Consider the following 19452-nt stretch of genomic DNA (forward strand, 5'->3'; position numbering starts at 1 on the left):
ATGTTTTCATGAGACAATATATAATCCTTAAAAGAATTATGGCATATCATTCTGTGACAAAACAAATCTTCCTTATTACATTTCTAGTTATGTGATTTCTGCAATGCACATATCAAAGGCATTGTAAAGATTACTGCACTCAATGATTTATTTAAAACTTTGTTTTATAAAATGAAATTTTCATGCAGTTTAATTTGGTATCATGTTTTAACAGAATACTAAATTAAATCAATAAGATGTGTTTACTTCTAGGCATGGGCATTTTGTTAATAATAATCACAATAAAGAAAGCAGAAAATATAAAAGTTTTTTTACTCTTTTTTTTTAACCAGTGAAATACATAGATAATAACAATAACCAAAAAATACAAGCAATACTACTCAAAGATGCTATATTTATGATTGTTTATCCATTTGTTCTTCATTTTCTTTATGTACACCATCAGCGCATTCTTGATAACTGTGCTGAAGTCGAGTTAATATTTCTCTCATATGAGGAGGATCCATCTTGGTAGCCAGATCTACGCTCAGAAGAGCACATTCCACTTTAATAGTATCGAAAGAGAAGAAAAAAAAAATCACACATAACATATTGAAATAGGACATTTCATTAAATAAGTTGAATTCACCTACTCTGTAAATGTTCAAAGAAAATAAATTTGGGACATTCAATCTAAAACTCTCAGTGATGGCAAATCATTATTTTAGTACAATGCTTAATCTGAGACAGTTCTTGTAATGTAATAAGACGGTTTTTTATTTGAAAACTTCTTGCCCATTTTACATAAACATAAGATTTCTTTTATGTAGAGAAGACAAACATTGCAGTGATTAACTATGAGCCATAATGACAATTTTGAAGTATGATATTAAGGTAACTCTCCTGTACAAAGTCATCACATTTCTCCACCAAAACCACACTTAAAAAAAAAAAAAAATCAGTTTCTCATGTGGTGTCTGTTATGTAGGAAGACAGACTGACTTTTCAGAGAAATGTCTTGAAAGAGGGGAAAATAGTTTCACTGCATAAAGGAGGATCCAAGACTATGGTTGCAAATTACCGACCGATCACCATATCAGGAGTCGTTGTCAAGGTCTTGGAGAAAGTAGTCAAGGGAAAAATACAGGAATGGATTGATGAAAATGAGATACTGTACAGAGGACAGCATGGCTTTGTGAAGGGTAGATCATGCCTCAGTAACTTGCTCAAGTTTTATAACAAGGTTACGGCTGAACTGGATAAGGGAAATGGGTTTACAGTGATACTGCTGGACCTGGCAAAGGCGTTTGACAGGATACCACATGGAATTCTAATCCGTAAACTACAACATATGGGAATGGATATAGGGTTGGTGAGATGGATAGGTGGTTGGTTGATGGAGAGATATCAAAGAGTAGTTTATTCAGTAGTAGAGTCCAAAAGACGGCCTGTGACTAGTGGTGTGCCGCAGGGTTCTGTTCTTGAACCACTGCTGTTTAATCTGTTCATTAACGATATAGGGAAGGATCTAAGTGGAACAATTCATTTGTTCGCTGATGATGCAAAGTTGGGTAGGGCAATAGTGAATGCAGAAGATGTCAAAGTCTTGCAGGATGACTTAGATAGATTGGAGTTCTGGACTAAGGAGAATGGATGTCAATTTAATGTGACAAAATGTAAGGTTATGCATTTTGGAGTGAAAAGATTAGCAGCAGTATACCACATTGGTGGAACTGTACTCCAAGAGATTGATGAGGCCAGGGACCTGGGAGTGTTGGTGGATAGGGAGATGAAGTTTAGGAGGCACATTGCGAAAGTAGCTAAATCAGCTCATCAACTCACTTGGTTATTGAAAAATACCTTGATGAGCAGAGACAAGCAAGTTATTGTACCTCTGTACTGAGCCCTGATAAGACCTCATCTCGACTACTGTGCCCAGATTTGGTCACCTCGGTTCCTTCTTGATGGGGAGGAGGTGGAGAGGATCCAGAGGCGAGTGACTAAGATAATAGCAGGTCTATAGAATGAACCATATGAGAACAGGTTGAAGATTTGGGGGTTGCAGAAACTAGTTGATAGGCGGAAAAGGGGAGATATGATTGAGACATTCAAATTGCTAAAAGGATTAATTCAGAGGATATTTTTGAGATCAGGACTGGTGGTGGGAGAACTAGGGGACACCCATGGAAGCTGGGCAAGAGCGTGGTTAGCAGGGGTGTTAGAGCTGGGCTCTTTACTTTTAGAGTGGTAAATGAGTGGAATAAGCTGCCAGAGTCTGTTGTGGGTGCTATGACAGTGAGCGAGTTCAAGGCAAGGTATGATAGATACTGTGAGAATGTTGAACAGTTGTGTGAACATGATGTTTAGGGCCTCCCTCGACGAGTCTAAGGACTCCCTGGAGTAGGCCGTAGTAATAATAATAAAATTGCATGGCAGATGTTGAGGAAAAAAAACAAACAGAATTTGGGTTGCTTTTTACGCCAAATGCTGTGGCACCAAACTGAGATGATACATTAGGAAATTCAAGGAGCATCCAAAATGTTATGCACCTGAGTTGGTCATTTTTTGAAATTAAGAGCCAAAGCAGGTCATTATTCTGCTGTCTGGTCTTCATTCATTAAAGAACTAAACCACACAGAATTATATGATGACCTTAGTTCATAGAAAATTGATCCTAAGGTACCACAAAAAAGAATGATATATAGTAAAGTTATTACAAATATATGTTAAAAGCAAAAGGCAGAACATAACCTAACAGTTATGTTGTAAGTTTCTTTGATTATAATTTTGAACCATAATTTTGTACTTTTCTCCTGAAGAAGTCTCACATAAGGAATGCAATATTAGTATAACAATAAAACAATTATTTTTACATCATATATGGTTTATTGTGGAACACCTTCCAAATAAATGTTTACCACAGAAACTGAAGAGAAAGATGTAGTCAGAAATTATCACATAGATGAGTATAAAATGCAGGCTAGAAATCTAATATGCATGAAAAGAATGGAAAATGCAATATTTTAGAACACTAACTAAACAGGCTAAAGAACATCCCAGGAAATTGTTCTATGTGGTAATCAAGAATAATTATGGAAGGTTGACATTGATGGATGGTTATTGTGGCAAAGTGACCATGGAAAAGGTTTATTTTTCGCATTCTTAACCCTGCGGAGGTTGTGGCTGATCTGACATACAAATTGTTTAATATAAATATTCTTACACATATCCAGTGTATAGCTTAGAGGTCATGACTAGCTGCGCATGCAATATTATTCCACACTGTTTATGTGGTCAGTTTTGGTTTAACACATGTTACGTAAAGTTTTGTGATATTTGATAGTAAATTGTATCTGAGAGATACCACGAACTCCGATGTCAGTAGAGTATTGGTTTAGTTTTTTTTTCTTTGTTCAATAATTTCTAGATTGTAACTGAAAATAAATAAACCATCATGTGTTATATCTGCAGTTTTTTTTTTAAAGTTTTATTGCATTTTAGCACACACTAGTAATGAATGTATCTCTCAGATACACGCGACCTAAGCTACAGTTTTTTTGACTGCGACTTCTGCAGGGTTAAACAATGTGAAAAGAGGCCATGCACTAGTCCTGGCTATTAAATGATTTCATGTTGAAGTTACAGAACAAAGTATGTGGACACAAATGAAAATAAATAATTTACTAGCTAAATTAATTATTTACATGCTAATGTAAAGCATTATCAAAGGCAGTTTAAAGACACACACACTACAAAGACCAAGAATGAACTGACCTCAAGAACAAGGACAATCTTGTGCATTGACGGCAACATAGGTGCTCTCTAGAAATGATTTTTTGTGATTACTGCTGATAGAAGGATGGGGCAGCAAGTCAAAATCTGTGTAGGATTACACTATCAGGTATAATGCAATTAACAAAGTTCTGTAGAACATGAGATGCTTCCAAGAACAGTCTGATTTGAACCAGGATGCAGAAGCTTTTTTTTTTTTGAACTGAACTTTTTTTGAACTCTTTTTCTTTTGAACAATGGGGGGGGGATGAAAGTGAAGATCTCATTGCTATGCCTTCAATTTATTTAAAGAGTTGGTTGTTCCAACTAAGATACCCTGAAAGAGTCTGCAAATGTCTAGGGAATAATTGTTGAAAGTTGGAATTCTGGGGGATAAATTTTGGACAGGAGAACTAGTGTTAATCTACTGGAATATTTGTAAAAAGGGACAACACAATAAAGCTTACTAAGCGATCATTCTCCTTGAATTGGTTTTGTAAGTGGTTTCAAAGTGCATGGAGTTTTTTTTTATGTAAGACAGTGTCTTATTGATGTGTTTGTTGAGTTCAGATCTCAAGTGTTTTGTTGGTTTATAGGTGGGACAAATATGACATCCATGATGGGAGGATGTAAAAGGGACTCCTGGTTTAATGGCCCTTAGGTAGTCTGTAAAGTCTTGGTGTATGCAGATAAAAATTCAGTTAACACACAATTTCAGTTGGCCAAATTCTAATGCTTTCTAGCAGACTTTAAAATTTGTTTTTAATTGATACTATAGGGTTTTTACTATAGGCAAGTACGTTGATGTATTGAATAACAATTCTTTAAATTTATTATTGTAGTCATCTGTGTTCATGATCACCGTAGCATTGCCCTTGTCTGCTTTCTTCTTAGATACTTTAGTTACAAGGAAAGTAGATGGGCCACTGATATGTTCAGTTTACTGTAAACTCACATATACAAGCAGATACCTACATGCCACTTCATACAACAATCCTGCCCAGAAACTTGGAATTTTCAAAACTTTAGCGTCCAGGGCAGAGTGAATTTTGTCCTCAGGACCAGCACTGCACCTGGAACAACAGGCTCTACTCACATCATTCCACCAAAATGGATACAACAAAAGAAACCCTTGCCAAACTTCTTAAAAAGAACAGTAAATCTCCCCCCCCCCACCACCAAAACCAGACTACACATACACTATATCCAAGGCACAACAGATAAACTTGGGTCCTTCTTGACATGACACAGAAACTGTATACAAACCTCTAAACAATATTTCTACTTGCCTATGACAGATCAAAAATAGCCTAGATTCTCTCTTTCTCTCCCAGGTCTACAGCAACCCCTGGCAGTGTGGAACTCAATATTTTGGACAGACAAGACAAACTTCTTTGGTCCAAAAAAAGATAAATCCAGAATGGAGAATCAAACAAAACAAGCAAACTGCTTTGTGCATTAGAGAAAGTCCACTTCACAAGATGGAAGAAAGCCAGGCTGCTTTACAAATCCCGGTTCAAATCAGAGAGAGAGACTATTCCTGAAAGCAGCACAAGTTCTATTGAACCCTGTTAACTGTAACAGAATGGAAGGTATGATTTTAGATAGATTTTGGCACACTGTTCTATCTATCCATCAGCATCAACAACAATAATCATCACAATGAGCGCCACTGTTGCCTTATATGCACGACTGTCTCCGGTTATTTTATTTTAGTCTGTGTCTTCACTGAGGGTATAGTGTTAAACTGCCTCTGATAATGCTACTTCAACTAGCAAACCATCAGCTGTAAATGAATTAATTTTAGATAGTAAATTATTTATTTGCATTCCAATGTCTATGTAGTTTTCTGCTCCAGAAACATCAACATGAATTCTGTCATATTTGCAAGAATTGCCATGATATCTGTAAGATAAAAATTATATCTTATCTGAAATCTAGAAAGTGATCTACATTTCTTTACTTCAAAATTCAAAGTTTCAGTTAGGTATGTTAATGATGAGCATGTTGATTTATCTTGACGACCAAAAACGAATGTAACACTGGGTTTATAGGTTGTAATAGTTATTTAATTAAATCTACTGTTTTTACTTTTATTTTTGTGTAACGGTGCCCACATATTCAGTTTAGTTATGTAATGATTCATATTTATTTGTTATTTTTGAATTTTAGGAAAAAATATATTTGTTTGTTCTTCCTAACCCAAATGAAGCCACTGACATATGTGGCAAAACTAGGTTTAATTAAATGACTATTACAACCTATAAACACTGTGTTAGTTATTTTTGTATATTAATGATATTTCATTATCTGACCCATGGCTGCCAAACATTAGACCTTCCACTGGCCACCTGAATAAATAAAACATACAGTTCAGTATTAAAACTAAAAGTCAGAACACATCCATTTCCAGATACACTCAGCATACACCCTTGAGCAGTCTATCCTTTACTGTCTACTTTAAACCTGCATGTACCGGGCCAACACATGCACACATAAACTGTTATGACTGCCCAACACTAAAAACTAGGTATCATGAACACGCTCAAAAACTTAAGCATTTGCTCATATGAGCAAATGCTTAAGTATGAATTACAAACTATCAGCAATATGTTAAAAAATGACTATAGCAAAATACTATCAACAGAATTCTTCAAACGAATAACTGTACCTAAAAAGTAAAAAAAAATAATTACACTAAAACCTTAGACAATCCAGACATTAAAGGGTTATAAGGAAAAAATAAAAATAAACAGAATACCACACAAATACAATCTTAATTCCAGTTTTAAATCTGCTACAAAATTAAAGAACTTATTCAACTCCTGCAATGATCCCCCTTCCTCATATGGCCAATCCTGGAGTGTACCATACAGGCATGTACCCTAGCGTATGTACATACATTAGGTTCCCAACCACTGTTGTATAGCAAATCGTTGCCTACTCCCCCCATGTGTAGATGCATGTATAGTACTGCCTTTATGCAGCCACATATTGGCTACAGATGTAGTTGTTAATGAGGTGCTGACACTGCTGCCAGTTGGTGAGCGTGATCATGAGGCACTTGTTTGGGAAGTGATGAAACAAGAAAAGGTTACTGCCAAAAATGGATACATGTGGAAGTATAAAGCAGGTGATTATAGGAAGCTCTGCAGTCAGTTAACATCAGTACATTGGGTAGATGAGCTGAGCTAAAAAGGTGTTGATAATGCATGGAAACTCACAAGACAGTATCTGACAAAAGCAATGTATAACTGCATACCAAGGATTAAGTGAGTAAATATAGTAGGAGTGAAATGGATGAATAGTGAAATCAAGCAAGCTGTGCTGGAAAAGAAAATGTTATGGAAGATGTACAAGATAGTTGGTGGTGATTGGAACCATGAAGAGTATAAAGTGTAGGCTAGGAAGGTGATGAGCATGGTAAAGAAAGAAAAGATGCAATATGAGAGGAGATTGGCTGGTCAGGCTAAGGTTAACTCAAGGGAATTTTTTTGCTATATGGCAAGCAAGAGAAAGAATAATTATGGCAGATCAATACTGGTGGATAGTCATGGCAGTAGAATAACAGCTGCAAAGGATATAGTGGAATTATTGAACAAGCACTTTATCAGTGTATATCATACTGGTGTAAATGATGCCAATACAATATATAGAAGAGAGGCAAGTATTAGGAGAATTGGAAGTAAAAGGATCAGAGGTGTATCAGATGTTGGTTGGGTTAAATGTGAATAAGGCTGTGGGAATGGATGACACACCATGTATTCTTAAGGAATGTGCAACACAGTTGGCTATTCCCTTGACCTGGTTATTTAATGAAAGTCTTGCAGTGGGGTAGGGTTCCTAAGGAGTGAAAAATGGAAAAAACAAAAATGACATGTTAAGATAATAATTATGCTAATTCTGGCCTTTTTGATCATGCAATGGATTGGATAATCTATAGAGAGTTGATGGAAAGGCACTTGTTCCTTACAATCATACTAAAACCTAGTATGAAAGCAAATTTAAAGAAGCCTGTAAAATTCTAATCAACCACTATTCTCAACAATAATGATGCCTTAAATATCACAAGGATATGACCCACTTAACTTTTTTTGTTCTACAGATCATAATAAAATTATTGCTAGAACCTACTGTTACTAGGTCCTTTTCGTCTTCCACTGCTCAGTTTTATCCTTACTCAAACAGTAGATTAACCTTGGATTTCTGATACTCAGGCAAGGGCTTCAAATTTTAAGTGTTAATTCTTAATTGCCATTTCTCGACCCAACAAAATATCCTATTTAAGTCTTTCTGAAGCAAAAGTCCTTGTTCTTCATTATTAAGTACCCTTCACATCTCAGTCAACTGCAAATTTACCTATACTAAAACATGATCTTATTTGCAAAATTAACTTTAAAATGTGCTGTTAATGCTGTCTTGCACCTAAGCAATTCAGATCAGCCTAATATACTTCTTCCAGTGAATACATCTCCCACAATCAATCACAGCCTTTCAAGCTTTGATGATATAGCACAATGCTAAATGCAATGATCTGTCACAGCTGATAGAGCATGACCAACTTCTTCCTCCACACAGAATTTATCTTCTACAATCAACCACATCCTTTTGAACATTGGCTCTACAGAAATGCAAAATGAATGAAATGAGCTTTCTTAAGAATTTTCTAGTATTGCTTAGGTAAAGGGATAAACATCTTTGGTGTCTGTCCATCAAGTCCGGTTTTTCACTAGCCATTTTTACAGAAAACATTCATGGATTGATATTTATCAGCAAATGCAAGTTGTTTAAGGAGATGAGTATGCAGACATTGGTATCAGTACTATACATATGACAATGACCTGTAGACTGCTCTCTGGGAAGTGAATGGTATATATATATATATATACACACCATATAATCATAATTTAATGCAATGGTATGTTCCAACTTAGAGTACTACACTGCACTGGAACACTGCAAAAACTGAAGATGTGGAATCAGAGTTTGTTCTATCATGATAGAGCCTGCTTCCAACATGGCAATGTGAGGCCTCAAAATGACTGCACAGATTTAGTGCTTTCAATTTACCACCTGTCTTGGACCACCTACTATACAGTTCAGATTCCACCTGATTTCTGTCTCTTCCCAAAACTCAAGAAAGTTAAAAGGACATAACCACATCACTTAATAAGGTAAAGATGGTGATAAAGAGGTGGTTCTGTCAACAAAATTCTTAGTGCTATAAACACACTCATGAAACTACCCAAATCTTAAAAGTGTATAGGTTCTATAAAGGAGATATGTGAAGAAATACAGTCAACTCTCACAATAGTAAAACTATTACAGTGAAATCCCTTGCCATCTAACTACTGCCCTAACTCACTCACTTCAGTCCTATCTAAAGTGATGGAGAAAACCATCAACTCTCAACTCCTAATCTAAATTGAAGATACCCAGCTATTAAGCAACCACCAGTATGGATTCCGTCAACAGGAGATCTACTCTCATACATCACCCATCGCTGGACAAATGTCATGGAGAAATTCGGCAAATCCCAAGTAGTTGCACTTGATATCTCTAAAGTCTTTGACCGGGTCTGGCACAAAGGCTTACTAAGCAAACTCCCATCATTTGGACTGTTTCAGGACTTATGCAGATAGATTGTCAGCTTCCTGTCTGGACGAACACTATGTGAGTGATAGTAGATGTCTCCCTATCCTCTCACCATCCAAGTGATGCTGGGGTCCCACAAGATTCAGTTCTCTCACTGACCCTCTTCCTTCTATATATCAATGACCTACTTCAGTCGACCTCTAACCCAATACACAGTTTTGTAGATGACAGTACATTACACTCCTCCCTTTCATTTGACAAACCCTACTCTACACAACTCACTTCAATCCACAGAACATCAACCACCACTGCCCTTAATTCTGACCTCCAAGCCATCCTCCAATGGGAGCTCAGATAACCTCACAAAAATCACAAAAAAGAACTATTTTCCCCCAGCATTATTTTTGATAAACTCAAATTCCCAGACAAAATGAGATTTCTCTTCTCGGAATTACCCTGACATAAACACATCACAACCATTGCATTCTCAGCTTCCAAAAAACTAGGTTTTCTCTTTCACTCAAGATGCTACTTCACCTCTAAACAGCTGTTAACATTATACAAATCTACCCAGCTGTCGAATACTGCTCTCACATTTGGAGTGGGGCTCCTAAAAGCTCCCTCAAAATGCTTGACTCAATACTATTTTATGCATACTCTATTATTTTAGCATGAGAGCAATTAGACTGATAAATGACAAATCTCTCACCAACTCGCTCCCCCTCACTTTCACATAGATGCTTGGTCTCTGCAATTTGTATATTCTATAAATATTTCCATGGGAAATGTTCATCTGGAACAGCATCAATAATTCCCCCCACTCTGTATTAAGTCTACGTACAGCTGCCACCCAACATCCTTTCACAGTACACCTTGAAACCCACATAACAAGTTTCTTTTCCTCCTCCATCCCTGCTACTGCGGTACTGTGGAACAGTCTTCCTCCTGATGTATTTCCCAAGGAATACAACATACAGGCTTTTAAATCAAATGTAAACAAGTTTCTCCTTTCCCAACCCACTACCCATATACAGCACTAACATACTATAGGTTGACCAGCCAACCTCTCGTATATGGGCCCCAACATAAAAACAAATTCCTAAAAAATCAGTCAACAAATAAAGGCTACAATAATGGAAATTCACCATAACAAACTATTTTTTTGGTCTGTACTAGTCTGAAGTATAAAACTGCTCGTGACAAAAAAAAAAAAAAAAAACACAAGTAAAAATGAGGTGCTACTTTTATGCATACTCTATTATTTTTCTTGATCATAATTGGCTGCCCTATCTAATAACATTACAGACACCATTACTACAGAAAACACCATAATAAATTCAAAGAAGTTACTATTTTTGTTTCACTGAAATATCTACTCCTGTGACAGAAAAGAAAAGAAAAAACGCAAAATTGAGGTGCTACTTTTATAGTTCACAATGGTGAAAACAATTGTAGTATGAACATAGTATATTCACTGTAACAGCTGCAGTAGTTCAAGCATGCAGATATTGTTGTGAGTACAGTTAAAGAAACTTGCTGTTTGCTGAGGTATGAAGTAACTCTGGCTTCATTTAAAAGTATAATGAGAGAGAGAGAGAAAGAACAGTTAAAAATATATCTATATTGTATAGGTTTGCCCTTGATAATATATGTTATTAGGAGAATTCTTCCTGTTACTTGATTCTGGTTCAACATATTTGGATCACAATTGGTCAGGAGAGCAGAAAAGGTAACAGTTACTGATAAAGGGTATAACTCACCAGTTATACTGAGCAACAAATTGAAAATTTTCATTCATCCTTGAAACAAAAGTAGGCGAGTGTATTTCACTACGTTGAATGATTCTGCCAGAGAGGCATGTGGTGAGGTTGTCTGCAAGGATCAAAAAATCAGAACTCCCTAGTGGACACAGGAAGTTAAAGAGGCAGTGAAGGAAAAGAAGAAAGCATATCAAAAGTTCCTGTCAAATAAGTCAGCTTGTGCTCTTAGAGAATATAGAGACAAATGCAAGAATGCTAAACACTGTGTAAAACTAGCTAAACAAAAGTCATGGGAGGACTTAGGCAAGAACATAGAAAATAAATATCAAGAAGGTGGCAAAATATTCTGGAGGTTGTTGAAGAAGCTTAGGAATGGAGGAAAGAGTGCTGTAAAAGGAGTTAGAGATGATAAAGGTGACATGAAAACAGGAGAAAAAGATATCCTTGAAGTATGGAGTAATTACTTTGAAAAACTGCTAAATGAAACAAACAGTGATGACAGCACAGTGGTAAAAAACATTGACCAGGCATGCAGTCAGGAATACATATCCATACTTGAAGTAGAAAAAGCCATCAAAGGCTTGAAATGTGGAAAGGCAGCAGGAGTAGATGATATTCGACCAGAAATGCTGAAGTATGGTGGTATAAAAGTGTTACAGTGGCTGCACTGCATTGTTCAGAAAGCCTGGACAGAGGGACAAATTCCCGATGATTGGAGTAGAGCTCTCATAGTACCCATATATATAAAAAGGGAAATAAAACTGAATATGAGAATTACAGAGGTATTTCCCTACTGAGTGTTCCTGGCAAGATCTATGCAAGTATACCTGAGAAATGGCTGAGAAGAATTGTGGAAGAAAAGCTTGGTGAAGAACAAGCTGGATTCAGGTCAAATAGAGGTTGTCAGGATCAGATCTTCACTTTATGACAAATAGTCGAGAAAGCATGGGAATATAACAAAGATCTGTATTTAAGTTTTGTCGATTTGGAAAAAGCATATGACAAGGTGCAAAGAGAGAAGCTATTCAATACGCTGCAGTTATATGGTGTCAATGGGGCATTATATCAAGCAATACTTACTTTATTTGAGTTGTAAGTCAGCAGTTAGAATTGAAGGAAGTACAGGAAGATGGTTTAATGTTAAATCTGGTGTGAGACAAGGATGTACATTATCCCCTCTGTTATTCATTATCTATATGGATCACATTATGAAAGAAAGTGGTATTAAACATGATATCAAAATTGGAGATGTTAATGTCAGCTCTTTGCTTTATGCAGACGATGTTATACTTCTAAATAAATCCGCTACAAGGCTGCAAGATTCTCTGACTAAATTGAATAACTGATGTAATAGATATGGTATGAAGGTCAGCAATAAAAAGACAAAGACAATGAAAATAGGCAGAATCATTGAAAATGTGAACTGTGTTGTGAATGGAGAACCTGTGGAACAAGTAAAACATTTCAGCTACTTAGGCACGATTTTTACTGAAGATGGTAAATTAAATATAGAAATAGACAACAGAATCAGCAAAGCTGGTATGGTGGGAAGTCAATTGAATAAATTCATACGGAATAAGAGAGAAATTAGTCGGAACACTAAATTAGCTGTATACAAGACAGTGTTCAAACCAGTTTTAACTTATGGATCTGAGAGCTGGGTCAGAAGTAAAACACTTGACCAAAGACTAGAGACTGCTGATATGAGAGTCCTGAGAAAGATTAGAGGCGTGAACAGATGGCATCAATAGCAATATCATATTAAAAACGAGGATATTAGGAAAGAACTTGGCATTGTCAGCATCCAGGAAGGCGTTAGCAGAGCTAATCTCAGTGGTATGGTCACTTGAATAGAATGGGAGAGAAAAGATTAGCAAAACAAGTGTTCTCTGCCAGGTTGGCAGGAAAACGACCCAGAGGAACACCAAGATATAAAGGGGATTGATACGGTACAAAGTGCATTAGATGATAGAAATATAAGATCTGATAATGTTGGAGTCTTGACAAGTAACAGACTGATTTGGAGGAAAATTGTAGATAGGAAGTTAGTAATGATGTAATTTTTTCATGTAGTACTATTATATCCTGTACACCCCTTGAGGGTACATGTCAGGAATTCGATGATGATGATGAATTTAAACAAGGAGCTTAAAATTGTCTTTTCATCCTCCAGTTTTACAAGAATTAAAATTATGTTGATATACAGTGCCTTTCATATGAATCTACGCATATGTATATGCAAATTTACTTACAGTTTAAAAAGTCTTCCCTGAAGTCTTCCACTTGCCTGAGTACTGGTGTATTGAATATTGAAGCAGTGTAATTAAGTTTTAATTCATAAAGTAAAAAGTTTTGAATTAGATGATTTTGGCCACTAATTCTAAACAATAAAAAAATCACTTAAGGAAACGTGATTTATATAACATTTCATGTTTCCTTTAATATTAGTACTTTAAATTTGCATTTCTTTTTACTAGATGTGCATGCATACAAATGCATACAATCATTTGTGATTTATGTACGATACATCATTTATGCCTAATACATACAGTTTATGCAATACCATCATACATTTTCATTTCAAATGTTATTGCTTTTCTCATCATTTCTCTTATAAATTATAAATAAAGTATTATTTTTATTAGTTCAGAGACATCGTGAGGAATTTTGGTGCCTATGACCAGGAAAGAAAATTGAGCCGTTCTAAAAAAAAAACTTTAAAAATCTTAATTTTTGCGGCTATGCAAAATTAGCACCTATGGCTGGGGCCACATTGGCCATAGCCTCACTACGCCTCTGATATACATACTTGTATATACACATAAATAGCTGCAATATGTCAATTGCAGCTATTTAAGTGTAAAGGAATCGGGAAAGTGTGTCCAGTTCTGCAGGCAGTCCGAATGTTTTACTTACTCTTTCTGTTTACTTTAGTTTGAATTCAATGTGTGAATACAGGTGCACCACCCATTTTCTGGCACTTTTGGTTCCAGAGCTTTTCCAGATTAGCCATTTTGCCAGACCAACCAAGGTCATGTAATAATAATTCATCAGTATATCCATGACTTACTAATTATAATTATGCCATGTCCCTAAAGCACCATGGACTTGGAAACTTAAATATTAAATATAAATTAAAAATGATTTAAGTTATTAAATGAAATACATTAGTATAAATGATAAAGTGCAATTCTTTCATTTTTTTTATCCAGAATCAGAACAGCATCTATAATTTCAGAGTTAGTACAATGATGAACAACAAGTGTTTCTTTGTCAATATTCATCTCCTCAGTCAGATTTTCTCCATTAAGCCGACTGATTGCTATACTCTTAGAAAGCAGGTTCTGTAACACATCTGCAAGAATAGCTTCTAAGAATATTCATCTAAGAATAGCTTCTTTCTCCTTTCCTTTGGTATATTAAATTCTATAAATGTCATTGTAAACATTTTCATCAGGATAATTATCAAACATAAAAACAGGACATAACTTATGCTATCATTTCTTTAGTGCTGACATTTGTACCTTCTCCCAGTCACTAGCAAGGAACTAAAGTACTTCTTTCATGTTAAATTCTTTAATAAATATTTCTACAGTTTTACCCGAATTTACATCTAGCAAATGTTTCATGGAAAAAGTTCACCCTAGAGCCAAAATTCAGCTCTGGGGCAAGCTGAAACAGTTATCAAGAATAAGAAGACCTGCTATCTTTGGTAGGCCTATAGATGTGCCAGGGCTTCCAGTGTTTTGAACCTTCTAATAATCTAGGCACTAATCCAACCATTTTTATTTGCACAATAAAAGGGTTGTTTGAAAAGTTTGGTAAATTTCCAATACATGGCAACACAATTCGTTCATTCATACCAGTGTCAGTAAGTGTCATCTTTTTCATGACTCCTAGCAAAATTCTAGCCACGTGCGATGCGTAGTTCTCGTTTGGAAAACATTTAAAATGACTGTGTTTGAATTTTTCATAAAAATGGAGAAACATGAGTTTCGTGCAGTGATAAAACAGTTTTATTTGAAGAAGTGCACAGACGTGCAGATCAAAGCCGAGTTAAATGAAGTTCATGGGGCCACCAAAATTAAAGACTATTTATTTTGGGATAAATAAGTTTAAATGTTGTCACAAGTCCATCAAAGATGAAGCGTGCTCCACAAGCCAGACTAAGGTCACTACGAAGGAAATGAATGACAAAATCCATGATATTGTTATGGAAGACTGCTGAGTGAAAGTGCGCGAGATTGCTGGGATTGTAGGCATCTCAACTGAATAGGTGTATAATACCCTGCATGAAAAATTGCACATGAAAAAGCTGTGCGCGCAATAAGTGCTGCGATTGTTGACTACTGTTGATCAAAAACGCATGCGAAAAGACATTTCAATGCAGTGTTTGGTGATGTTTAATCATAATTTGCAGGATTTTTTGCATCAATTCGTGACTGTAGATGAAACTTGGATCCACCACTACACACCTGAGTCCAAGCAGCAGTCTAAACAGTGGACAAAGATCGTTTTGTCAGCTGGAAAGGTGATGGCCACTGTTTTTTAGGATTCCCAAGGAATTATTATGATAGACTATTTGGTAAAAGGTAAAACAATAACAGGAGTTTATTATGTGCCATTGTTGGACCATTTAAAAGAAGAACTGAAGAAAAAAACAGCCAAAATTGGTGCACAAAAAAGTGCTCTTTCATCAAGAGACAATGCACCATCCCACACATCGGCTGTTGCAATGGCAAAATTGCATGAATTGAGGTTTGAATTGGTTCCACATCCACCATATTCTGCGGACTGGCCTCATGTCTTCTTGTTCTCAAACTTAAAAAATTTTCTTTGAACAAGGATGTCAATAACTATTTTGCACAATTTGACAAATCCTACTTTTTAGATGGGATGAAAAATTTGGAAACTCGCTGAACCAAATGTGTGATGGAAAAAGTTTATTTCTCAACATAGTCTCCATCGAGGTCGATGGAGACTATGTTGAGAAATAAAGGTGATTTTTTCCCAAAAAAATATGTGTTTTTAACTTATTTTTTTACCAAACTTTTCAAACAACCCTCGTACTATCTTAACATAAATTTTAATACTTTTCAATGCCTAGTTTTTCCTGTCACCAGTTGCTTACATCTGTCTGCCTGCATTATGTTTTTTTATGCACAGTAATTTTATCTTTCGATTGTTGGAATCCTGTGGGCCTTTTTACATTGGTGTGCATCATTGGTGTGCATCACCAATATAATGCAGTTTCATCAGCATTATATACTTAATCGGGACTGAGGCCCCAGTCAGTTATAAGTTTGCCAAATTCATCCATATATTCAAAAGCTACTTCATCATTTGTTGACAGTTTTTCATCACAAACTTTATGGATAGAAATTTCATGATGCTTCTTAAACCTTTAAAGACATCCCTCACCACAGTCCCCCCACACATACTAATTAAGCAAGTAAGTGCTTAGTCATTTGAGTGTATCTCTGGTGGCCCAGTGAGTGATCGCAAGAGTTTCAAGTGCACTCTCTTAATTTTGTCCAGACTAAAGGAGGTGTTGGACCATTCGAAGTTGGAAAATTGGTGGTGTACCTGTAGCTATTCACAAATTGAAAAGTTAACTCTTTTATAAATACAGCCATTCCTTGATGTACATGATTAATAGGGATAGTAAAGCTTTGAATAAATTGATTTTATGTTAGTCAAAAATTACTATTTTTATCTCATAGATAATCACACATTGTTTTTCAGCATTATTACCTTTTTTTTTTCCCCACACTAACACATGCTTCTTTAACTTGCAATAAGAGTAATAAATGTTTTGGAGAAAAGCAATGTAAATGATACTCACCATAAGATAAAAGAATAATTATAATAAAGAGCCAAAGGCTTCAATTCGGCAACACGAACTTATTTAACTTAAGGGATATTATATCCCATATTGTTTCTTAGCCGAATAAGAAACTCAAAGAGTTTCATGCCGAATATAAAAACTAGATAAAGTTCGCCGATTCCAAGCGTAAGCAAATACCTGGATAGAGCAGCAACTGACCCTTGAAGGTAGTGCAAGCTGAGGCAACTCATAGAAAGGGTGGAGCAAGCTCCGATCACTATTCTTGATATTTACCCATAATGTGAACCTAATTCCTAGGAGCTGTATCATTGTTCAACATTATGAGAGAAGGTCACTACCCAGACCGGTTTCGACCTTTTTTGAGGTCTCATCAGTGAGTAGGTAGACCAAGTTAATACCAAGTTTGTAGTGAACAGAACTTACATCCCTTCTATGAGAATTGCCAAGAGGTGTCCTATTGAATTACTAATTATAATGAAGAGCCAAAGGCTTCAATTCGGCGACATGAACTTATTTAAGTTAAGGGATATTATATCCCATATTGTTTCTTAACCGAATAAGAAACTCAAAGAGTTTCATGCCGAATATAAAAACTATATAAAGTCCGGCTTTATATAGTTTTATAAAGTTCGCTACAAACTTGGTATTAACTTGGTTTACCTATTCACTGATGAGACCTCAAAAAAGCTCGAAACTGGTCTGGGTAGTGACCTTCTCTCATAATGTTGAACAATAATACAGCTCCTAGGAGTTAAGTTCACATTATGGGTAAATATCAAGAATAGTGATCGGAACTTGCTCCACCTTTCTATGAGTTGCCTCAGCTTGCACTACCTTCAAGGGTCGGTTGCTGCTCTATCCAGGTATTTGCTTATGCTTGGAATCGCCGAACTTTATATAGTTTTTATATTCGGCATGAAACTCTTTGAGTTTCTTATTCGGTTAAGAAACAATATGGGATATAATATCCCTTAACTTAAATAAAAAAATAAGATGTTTGTTTCATGCATGGGGATGGTTGTTGCTTTATGGAACTATTTGCACCATATGTACCCAATATAGTATTTTTGTATGCTGGAAAAAACTTTATTATAACCTTATTGAAATATTTATGTAAAGTCAAATATGATTGTGTTACATGTTTTCATAAAGGAATAGTTACACTCATTGTCTGGAACATTTTTCACAAAATTAAAAATGCACCTGAAAAATTAAGAATTATTTTAAATAGGAAAGAAACCAAAAAAAAAAGTAATCATTACCTCTTTGCTTGCTCACTTCCTCTTGTAATTCCACAAGTTTTGCAGTCATTAGTTCAATTTCAGCCAAAAGCCTTGTATGTCTATATTCTTCACTATCATCATCTATACTGTGCTGCTTCACCTGCAATAATGCCATGAAAATATATTTATTTTACTAAATATACTTGGATAAAACTATGACGGCTTATATAGATCACATTTGTGTGAGTGTATATCAGAGTTAAATGCTATCCTGTGTGTGTGTGTATGCATGCATGCACACAGGATAGCATTTAACAGATACATCTTTCTAATGCATAATAGAAAGTATCACTTCTATTATGCATTAGAAACGCATCTGAAAGTTTAAGCGAGGGAAAGCGAAACAGCCTTACCTCAGAGTATGGACTCTAAGAGATGCCAATGCATGTAATTGCCTCAGATTGGATTGCAGCAGGTTCCTGTCACTAATAGCCCATTCCATATCAACTATAAATGATCAAATTGGGTGGAAGTACAGTGACTTGACCAAGCCAATGAAATATGAAGTTACCTATACTTTATGATATGATACATTATCCTAACTGAAATAACCATTAATAGTTGGATAAACTGTGAGCATGAAGGGATGAGCCTGGGCAGCAAAAATGTTGTAGGCTGTCATCTGGATGTCACCCAACTGGTATAGGATGACCTAACATGTGCTAAGAAAACCTGAAGTGTTTCCATCTGGTACTATGGGTCCATTAATTCATGCTCAACCCATCCATCCCCTTCAGTCTATAGAGAGAAGCTGGGCTTGACAGCTAAACTATTTTCCATTTCTCAAGCATCTAGTGTTAGTGTTCTTCTGACCATTATATCCTCATAGCTGTTTGTTTTTGCTGTCAGGAGTGGAATTTGGCAAATCTGCCTGTTGCTACATTCTGCATGATATCCAGTGCAGTGTGCAAACAAATATGCCCCTTGTAGATCACTATTATACCGCACTACCATTTGATTTATTGTAATCAGTTCTTGTAACCCTCCCTCAGCCTCTTATATCAACAAGATATCTCTGGTCATAGAAGTACTGTTGGCGAGATAGTTTTTGGTGTTGGACTGTTCTTAGTACAATCTCAACACCATTGTTTATGAATGTTGAAGGTCAATCATTTAGGCTTATCCAGTTCTTCTTCTACAGAAGAAGAAAATAACTTGCGTTTTCTAGATATGCTAATCACAGGTCATGCACAAATTTTCCCATCGACTCCCCCCC

At 35.9% G+C, this 19452-nt stretch overlaps 1 protein-coding gene across 2 annotated transcripts in view; it reads right to left on the bottom strand.

The window, feature by feature from the left end:
- Positions 1-293: 293 nt before the first annotated feature.
- Positions 294-19452, bottom strand: part of LOC150106793 (uncharacterized) — a 39585-nt gene continuing 20426 nt past the window's right edge. For both annotated transcript variants that reach the window (XM_090392706.1, XM_090392708.1), the window contains exons 3-4: positions 18216-18336; positions 294-544 (exon numbers count right to left, since the gene is read on the bottom strand). In XM_090392706.1, the coding sequence (XP_090248832.1) occupies positions 396-544; positions 18216-18336 (270 nt within the window). In that variant the 3' untranslated portion in view covers positions 294-395. The remainder of the gene's footprint in view (positions 545-18215; positions 18337-19452) is intronic.

The sequence above is a fragment of the Typopeltis vanoorti genome, chromosome 5 (assembly GCF_054136105.1).
Source record: "Typopeltis vanoorti isolate ZY-2024b chromosome 5, IOZ_Tvanoo_1.0, whole genome shotgun sequence".
NCBI lineage: Eukaryota > Metazoa > Arthropoda > Arachnida > Uropygi > Thelyphonidae > Typopeltis > Typopeltis vanoorti.